The 9,882-nt window shown below is 35.3% G+C and overlaps 1 protein-coding gene across 2 annotated transcripts in view; it reads left to right on the plus strand.

Moving 5' to 3' along the window:
- LOC106881172 (dynein assembly factor with WDR repeat domains 1) overlaps nt 1–9,882 on the plus strand; it is a 148,272-nt gene that overhangs the window by 100,400 nt on the left and 37,990 nt on the right. For both annotated transcript variants that reach the window (XM_052966314.1, XM_052966313.1), the window contains exons 9-10: nt 1,453–1,559; nt 7,747–7,868. In XM_052966314.1, coding sequence (XP_052822274.1) covers nt 1,453–1,559; nt 7,747–7,868 — 229 coding nt within the window. The remainder of the gene's footprint in view (nt 1–1,452; nt 1,560–7,746; nt 7,869–9,882) is intronic.

Consider the following 9,882-nt stretch of genomic DNA (forward strand, 5'->3'; position numbering starts at 1 on the left):
TCTCTCTCTCCAGCCAGGTAATCTTGTACCTCTTCTACAGCAAGACACCTGTTTCTGTCTCTCTGTCTCACTATAACCTTTCATCATCCAACACAAGAACACCTCCTCCAATGCTCCCTCCTCTCTCAAAAAAGTTTTTTTTGTCTTGCAAGTACTTGGTGACCCTGTCAGTGCAGGTGCCACTCAGAAGCACTCAGTCCACACTGTAAAGTGGTTGGCATTTGGAAGGGCATCTAGCTGTAAAAACTTTGCCAAAACTGACCTCGTCTGTGTTTGTGCCACGTAAAAAGTACTAAGCCCACTCTGCTGAGTGGTTGGTGTTAGGAAGGACATCCAACTGTAAAAACCCTGCCAAAACAGTTACAGCAGTCTTGTGCAGGCTTCTGTCATTCCACCCATGCCAGCATCGAAGGCAGATGTTAAATGATGCTGATGATGATGATGATATTAGACAAGATGGACCACACCTTGTCGATAAATTCCATTTGCAGCACAGTTTCTACTGCTGGATGTCCCTCTTAACATCAGCCATTTTACAGAATATACTTGATGCATTTTGTGGGACCTCTGATTGGTAGGATACCTTTTCCTCAACAGGACTGAGGACTCTTCTACCCTATGCTGCCAGCTACTTTATAGTATGTACTAAGCACATGGCACCAACATCATCTGATTCCTTTTATATTCATTTTTTTTTCAGCTTATCTGTGCTCATAGAGAGAAAGCAACTGAATAGAATCATTAGTTGGTGTGCAATTATTATTGTATACATATGTATGTAATAATTAGGGATGGTGGAAACTGTCTAAAATTATTGTAGTTAGATATATCTTGCAGTTGGTTTGGCACCAGACAGCTATGATTAAAGGTCTGATCAATGCATACCAGCACAGAGAAGCAAAATAATAAGGTTGATGAATAAAAAGAGAAACTGAAATACCATTGCATTATTTTCTATCATATTAAGTACAGTTCAGTGGCAAGTAATGGTAAATCCACTATTCCTATAAAACAGTAAAGTCTCTGGGATCTGGAGAAATTGTAGACAACAGCAGTTAGTCCATAACTGAGTTTGATATGTTCAGTTGCATCAAAAAGTAAGTATAGCATTCTGAGCTTTTCTCTTCATCTGAGAGTGATTTTGTAATAATGTTGATGATTATTGATGTTAATATGAACCCTTAACTTACAATAGCCTCAAAATGTAACCTACAGTTCTCTGGTCATCATCAAATACATTGCAAAAACTTACTTGATGCATAGGGAGAAGTGAGATGAAGAAAAGCAAAAAAAGAAAGATGACAGAAAGAACGATGGTGACAACAATAAAGGAAAAATTTATGATGATGATGATGATGATGATGATGGTGATAATGATGACAATGACAAGGCTGCTGCTACAAGCACAGTTAATAATAACATGTAGTAAAAAAAATCTATTGTCTTTTTCAGGGACATAGTGAAGAGATTATTTCTATTGCATTCAACTGCACAGGTACACAACTAATCACTGGATCATTTGACCATACAGTAACTCTTTGGGATGTTAACAGTGGCAGGTAAGTTACTCCTACACAAGCTTATTTTCATGATGAAGCCATGCGAACTCAATGCAAGTGCCAAAAGTGACTGAAACCAATTTCTTTCAAGCTTTGCATACTAAATGGCCTTCATATGAAACTCTTAAACATGAAATATTTTTTTACCTGACTCTAATATCTGCTGAGTTATGACCATTTGAAATTTTCAAAAAAGAAGTGTCATTTTTACAGTTACTCAATTACTTTGAGAAGTCATATCTCAGCTACTAGTTGAGCTATAAAACTCTTTTTTTTTTCATTTTAAAGCATTTAAATAGATCTACAACATATGTTTAGTGTATTTTTTCCTTATGAAAAAAAAAGTTGACCTAAAATTTGACCTTTGACTTTCACAAGTCAAAAGACGCGGTCATCAATTTTTTCGAAATTTTGTCAAAATATTGCCCTACTTAGTTACAACTCACATACAAAAATTCATGCTGGGATCTCAGTGAAAACTGTAGTTATAAGGTCTATTAACTATGGTTCATGTTATACAGCCTAATTAAATTACTTAATTCTTATTTTTTTCAAAGTAGATATATTAGATCAGCCAATAAATATACTTCTTTCATTTTTCAATTAAAATAAACAAAGTTCTTTTTTAATCTAAAAATACTCTCCTTCATTTTCTACAATGCTTTTTCATCAATCTGGTAGACTTCCAAGACCCTCTTTCAAAATTCACTTGTCCGTGAAAAATACTCCTCTAGTACTGTTCTGACCTCATCTACAGAATTCATATTTTTTTCATCCAAATGCTTTTGAAGACTGCAGAATAAATGATAATCAGATGGGGCAATGTCCGGCGAATATGGTGGGAGGGGCATCATTTCCCATTCAAACTGGTCCAGCCTTTGGAATGTCATCCTCACTGTATATGGCCAAGCATTATCCTAATTGAAGAACACTTTTTCTCTTGAAACCAAAGATGGTTGTTTTTTTTTTCTCACATTAACTTAATGCAGTATATGGGTATTGGACAATAAGCGTAAGCCTGTTTCAACAGTGGTTCCAGTAATTCCAAACTGGAAAACTACAGCCTAGAAGATGAAGCTTATCCTGGAAGATTTGTAGAAATCAACGAGGACGTCCTGCAAACCCTGGTGGAAAAAAATCCCATCGTAACTGTTGAGGAACTAGCAGAGAAGCTACTGCTCAAGCTGCTCACAGTAGATTTCCTTTGTTATTATTTGGTTTGGATTTCAAAGTTCAAAGTGGACTAAACCTTTCATGTTCCACCAAACAGATAACAACACCTTACATGGGTGAAGACTTTCTTTAGCCTGGGGTGTTGGTGTTTCTCTTTTCCCTACCCACTCTCTTCAACACTTGACATTTTTATAGAGAACCCATTTCCTGTCACCAGTTACTACTATTCGGTCCCAAAAAGGTTCATTAAGTTCATTCATGAGATGTGACAGCAAAGAAGAGCACACATTCACTCTCTGTGCATGATTAGACTTGGAAAGTTTGTGAGGAACACATCGACCCAATTTGCTGACTTTTCTGATGGCATGCAAGTATTGATGAATGGTTGAATGATCAAAACCAAGCTTCTCTGCTAGTTCCTCAACAGTTACGATGGGATTTTTTTCCACCAGGATTTGCAGGACATCCGCGTTGATTTCTACAAATCTTCCAGGACAAGGTTCGTCTTCTAGGCTGTAGTTTCCAGTTTGGAATTTCTGGAACCACTGTTGAAACAGGCTTATGCTTATTGTCCAATCCCCATATACTGCATTAATATTCCTCACACTTTCTGTTGCGTTGTTGCCTTTATTGAACTCATAAAGCAAAATATACTGAATGTACTCCTTTGTCACTTCCGTTATAGCTTTGAAAAAAATAACTGTTAAAATCGAACTGCACTCTTCAAAACTTGCACTAAGAATAAGTACAAGGTAAAATTACTATTAGCTTTCATAACAAGTTGATGCAGGTAGTTTATCCCATCCCCACTCCAATTTTTAGTTCATGCAATTGAAAAAACTGCATTATTTATGGGATGACCATTTTAGTAATTTCTGGTTACAGATGGATGTAAAAGAAAGATTTTTAGCTGAGCAAGAAAAGTGTTGTGACCCATTTAAAAAGCATAAAGCACCCGTGAAAAAGGGTTTAAGAACAATAACAGCAGATTTTGCAACAAAATATCCTAAAGCAAGCCTAATTCCTGGACAAAAAATATGTGACTCTTGCAGAAAAACTTTGCCCACATTTCAAGTTGAACTATCATCAGAAGATATGAGAGATGATACATCAACTACCACTGAAGTGACTTCATCATCAACAGATGTCTTCATAGAAGAAAATGCAGAATTAGATATCCTCAACAATGCTCTGTCTGAAATTGGAGAATCTCCAATAAAAAAAAAAACTAAAGATAGATACTACCTTCATGTATGCTGAGAAAAAAAGAAAAGAAATCGAAAATACTTTTGGTCAAAAGATGTAAATGATTTCCCCTAGAAGGGAAGTTGGAATCATCACCCTGAAATTGAAATAATCAAACAGTTAAAAGAAAAATTTCCAACAGAAAAAAAGATTAAAAAAAAACTGCAAGTTTTAACAATTCTGCCAAAAATTGGTCTCTGAGAAAACTCCATAAGGAATTTGATGTGCCTGATTACATGGCTAGACAAGCTAAAAGGCAGGTCAATGGCCAAGGGATTTTATTACATCTTAGCCATAGAAAAAGTACATTTCCTCAAAAAAACTGCCAATTGTGTTTCTCAGTTTCATAAAAATGAAGTAAGCAGAGTTATGCCAGGAAAAAAGGATTATAAATCAGTAACAAAAGATGGCAAAAGAGTCCATGAGAGAAAGTACTGCCATACTTTGTAACTTCAAGGAAGCCTTCCAATTGTTTAAATCAAAAACATGCTGAAATCAAAATGAATTTCTCAAAATTTGCAGAGACAAGGCCAGAAGAATGCATACTTGCAGGTAGTGCTGTTACACATAATGTATGTGTATGCACCATTCATCAGAATGTCAAACTAATGATTTCTGGCATGAAACTATTTGATTTAACCAAGGAAATGAAGTTTCACTTGATTGATTATAAACAATGTTTGGAATCAATTACTTCTAACCCAACAACAAACAGCTGCTACATGGATAACTGTACAAATTCTAATTCTTTGCTAGAAGAGCTTGGAAAATTGTTATATGAAATGTTTAATGTGAATATGATTGATGAAGTACAGTATAAGCAATGGCTAACAACAGACAGAACAATCCCAAAAATATATATCAAAATCAACAGATGATTTTGTTGAAATTTTCTGTCAAAAGCTTAAAGCACTTAAAGTACATGATTTCATTGCAGAAGAACAATCTAAATTTTGTACTTCAAGAAAAGGATATTTAAGTGAAGGAGAAATGTTAATCATAGCAGGTTTTTCAGAGAGTTATTCATTCATCTTGCAAGATGGAGTACAAGGATTTCATTGGAACAATGCCCAAGCCTCTATCCATCTGTTTGTCTGTTATTGTAAACTAAACAATAATGTGACTAACATCAGTGTTGTTGCTATATCTGATTGTATGAAGCATGATACAGTAGCAATCCATCTCTTCCAAAAAATAGCTGATAGATTTTCTTAGAGGCAAAGCCTTTAATATCAACAAAATTATCTATTTTTCAGATGATGATGCTCCACAATATAAAAATTGTAAGAATTTTATAAATTTATGCTACCATATAGGTGCATGAGTGGTTGTGTGGTAAGTAGCTTGCTTACCAACCACATGATTCCAGGTTCAGTCTCACTGCGTTGCACCTTGGGAAAGTGTCTTCTACTCTAGCCTCGAGCCAACCAAAGCCTTGTGAGTGGATTTGGTAGACGGAAATTGAAAGAAGCCTGTTGTATATGAATACGTATGTGTGTGTGAGTGTGAGTGTGTCCTCAAATGATGAAATACAGAATGAGAAAAATCTATTGAGAGAGAGATTTAGAAATGCAAGGATAATTCCAGGGACACAAAAATTGCATTGCTTTATCCCAAACTTACCTTCAGAAATGATATCTACAATAGATAATTATACTAAAATTAGAATCTCCATACAAGCGACTATTCAATTTGGGGATATAAAAGAGTTTGAAGCTGCAATTTATGGTGGTGACTGGTGGTCTGTGTTCTAGAAACATACCCAGAAACTATGCAAGTAAAACTCACCTTTCTTATCATCATTTCAGTATCCTAGAAAGTCAGATGTTTTAACAGTGGGTTATTTAGACATGCTTTGTAAATTTGACCCCAGAACTGCTACAGGAAGAACATATACCTTGACAGAAAAAGAAATGAAAAATGCATCACAATTATTAATTTCAAGAAAATTGTCTCATTAAATTTCGAAGAATTTAGAATTTCATGTAACAAGTACCTAATCATTTAAAGCAAGGCAAGAGTTGGAGGTTGAGACATGTGGCTTCATCTGCTGAGCTATCAGGAGTGGCCCCTAAGGCGATGGGGATGCCAACAATTTGTTTGATGATTCTAAGTGTTGGCAGTGGCATTTTCACCATTGACCATAGCAGAGATGAAAAGTAGTTACAATTAAAGTAGACATTATTATTGAAATAATAAAAATGCTTATTTTGATTATCAGCACTGTGTTTTCTCCTTCAAGCTCAAATTGTCTTGATTAGTAAGCGATTTTTGATAATTTGTCACTACTTTTCAGTATAATTATATTTATTAAAAATACTTCCCATTGAGATCATAGTATGAAGTTTTTATGTGAGCTGTGACTAAGTAGGGCAATACTTTGACAAAATTTCATAAAAATCAATCTTTAAAGTCAAAAGTCAAATTTTAGGTCAACTTTTTATTTTTATCACAAGGAACAAAAATACACTAAACATATGTTGTAGATCTATTTAAATGCTTTAAAATGAAAAAAAAAAGAGTTTTCTAGCTCAAATAGTAGCTGAGATATGACTTCTCAAAGTTATTGAGTAACCAAAAAATGTCACTTTTTTGAAAATTTCAAATGGCCATAAATCAGCAAATACTAGAATCAGGTAAAAAAAATATTTCATACTTAAGGGTTTCATATGAAGGCCATTTAGCATGCAAAGTTTGAAAGAAATCGGTTTTGGTCACCTTCAATTTTTAAAAAAACTGCGTTGCTTTCATATGCACTCCATAACCTCCTTTTCCTTTTATAACTTTCACCATAACTTCCTTTTCATTTTATAACCTACTATTGAGCAATTTCTTTATCTGTACCAAATAGCAGATAGTGAACTCAGATGAACTTTGTTACCCTTTTCTATTCAACTTTACTTTTCCTCCTTCTGAGATACATAAAATAAAAAGGAAATACAGTAAGATGTATCAATCAATTATATCACTTCCTACCATAAATAACTTAGCAAACATATTTATGTTTCTGTGTATGTGTGAAAGCTTAATCTGCATAACACTAGTGTAAAGCATTGTGTTGTGTAGGTGTTTTCTCTTAGAATGCCATTTGTTGTTGAAACTCCTGGTATTGGGAATGCATAAGCTTATCTCTTTATCATTTTGCCAATTTGACTATCCATTCCTCTGCGTCTAGGTGCATGTCTGTTTTTCTATTAATTTGAATGTTCAAATTCTCTCTCTTACTTTTCTTGAAATGTATTGTCATCAACATCATTTAATGTCTTCCATGCTGGCATGGGTTGGACTGTTTGACAGGAACTGGTGAGCCAGAAGACTATGCCAAGCTCTACTGTCTGCTTCAGCATGATTTTGCAGCTGGATGCCCTTCCTAATGCTAACCACTTTACAGAGTGGATTGGGTGCTTTTCACATAGCACAAGTAAGATCTGCTTTGGCATGTTTTTTACAGATGGATGTCTTTCCTAACACCAACCACTTTACAGAGTGGACTGGGTGCTTTTTATGTGGCATCAGCTTTGCATTAATACCAAATTTTTTACTCTCATTGCAAGTGTGATTTTAATTAGTTTAACATTTTTTTGTTCATTACATTAGATATGTGAGCCTGCAATTAACTAACTCTCTAAATACACAATACCTTTCAATCTATTTCTTTCTCCATTTGCTTGTCTATCTCTCCATTAGTCAGTTTGTCTATATAGAACTGTATTTATCTGTCTACCTAAATTTCCTTCTGTCTAACTGTCAGTATTGCTGTTTCCACTAGACGTATCCACAAGTTAATTGGACACAAAGCTGAGGTTAGCAGCTGTCAGTTTAACTGGGACTCTTCCTTGGTTGTTTCTGGCTCCATGGACAAGACATGCAAATTATGGGACATAGCCTCAGGTAATATAGTTCATTAGTACAGCAGCTAAACACCAGGTATAAGAGTTATTACAGAAATATCTTTATATTTTCTAGGTGCATATACGAGTACAAATACTTATAAGAACACACAGAGATGTGTAGCACCCTCATCATATTCATTGTTGAAAATATAGATGCACATATGCACTTATACATGCACACAAATATACTCACAAACACATACACAAGTCAGCACAGTAAAAGTAACATTAGTAGTGTGTGTGTGTGTGTGTGTGATAGATCTGCCACAAGCTTACAGGTTTATTAAGTTGGAGCTTGTCCCAAATTCCATGAGTACAATATGCCTCCTCAGAATGAGATGCTAATCCATTCCATGTTAATGCCCAGCTGTTGCTGGCACTCATTCCTAACTGAGTAGACTGGAGCAATGTAACATGAAGTGTTTTGCTCAAGAACACAACATTCTAATGATTGTGAGCTCAACCCTTCTAGGCCCTACACACACACACACACATCATCATCATCATCATCATTCTTTTAATATTCAGTTTTCCAGGCTTGCTTGGATTAGATGGAATTCACCGAGACAGATTTTCTATGGCTAAATATCCTTCTTGTCTTTAATCTTCACTTGTTTCCAAGCAGTGTAATATTTCTCCATGATTGAACTTATTTTCACCAAAGATTAGGAACAAATGACACTTTGTATAACATAATGGTGATGCTCACTCACCATTATCACGCAATGTCACGACAAAGAGGCACAGGTACATACATGACAAGCTGCTTTCAGTTTTTGTCTACTAAATCCACTCACAAGGTTTGGTTAGCCTGTGGCTATAACAGAAGACACTTGCCCAGTGTACCATGAAATGGGATGCAACCCAAAAGCATATAGTTAGGAAGTGAATTTCTTAATGACATGGCATTGCTAGTGTTTGTATCCATGACTACACCTATAATCATACCAGCACTTATAGCCATGCCCATGCCTATTATATTTATATACAGAGTGTCCCAAAAGTCACTAATGGCTTTCAATTTTTAATAACTTCCTTAACTTTACAAATAAATGCATGACATTTTGATACAATATAAAGGACATAGTGGAAATTAACATGCACAAGTCAAATTTTGCAACACCACTATATCACATATGAAAAATGACATCGCTTAAATCACAGCTATTTTTGGCTTTGCACACCTGTGCTCTTTCCAAAACTTGCACCATAACACCCTCAAGAATTTCAAACCCCACTTCTCTGATTTCTCTATTGATGTTCTTCAGTTGCACTAGGGTCTCCGGTTTGTTGATGTAAACCCTCTCTTTCAGGTATGCCCACAAGAAAATATCAAGGCTAGTCAAGTCTGAAGAAATGAAGGCCATTCAAAGTAGATCTCACACATGGTTCCAGCAAGATGGGACAACTGCTCATATCGCAAGAGAAACAATGCAGTTGCTACAGCAGTGCTTTGGAGAGAGAATAATCTTCTGCTATGGCTATGTCAATTGACCTTCATGTTACCCAGATTTGACTAACCAGAATTTTTTCTTGTGGGGATACCTGAAAGAGAGGATTTAAGTCAACAAACTGGAGACCCTGATGCAACTGAAGAACATCAATAGAGAAATCAGAGAAGTGGGCTCTGAAACTCTTGAGGGTGTTATGATGCAAGTTTTGGAAAGAGCATAGGCATGCGAAGCTGAAAATGGCTACCATTTAAGTGATGTCATTTTTCATATGTGATGTAGTGGTGTTGCAAAATTTGACTTGTGCATATTAACTTCTTTTATGTCCTTTATATTGTATCAAAATTCCATGCATTTATTTGTAAAGTTAAGGAAGTTATTAAAAATTGAAACCCCTCAGTGACTTTTGGGACACCTGTATCTGAACAGTATACAGTGAAAAGATTCAAGATATATCAGTTGCTGCTAGTTTCACCTACTCAGTTACATTTTAATTGGTAATACAATTTTTCCAATCAAACCCATAACTAACTTTATAGATCTGGCAATAACTGATACTTA

Source organism: Octopus bimaculoides, chromosome 3, assembly GCF_001194135.2.
Source record: "Octopus bimaculoides isolate UCB-OBI-ISO-001 chromosome 3, ASM119413v2, whole genome shotgun sequence".
Lineage (NCBI taxonomy): Eukaryota > Metazoa > Mollusca > Cephalopoda > Octopoda > Octopodidae > Octopus > Octopus bimaculoides.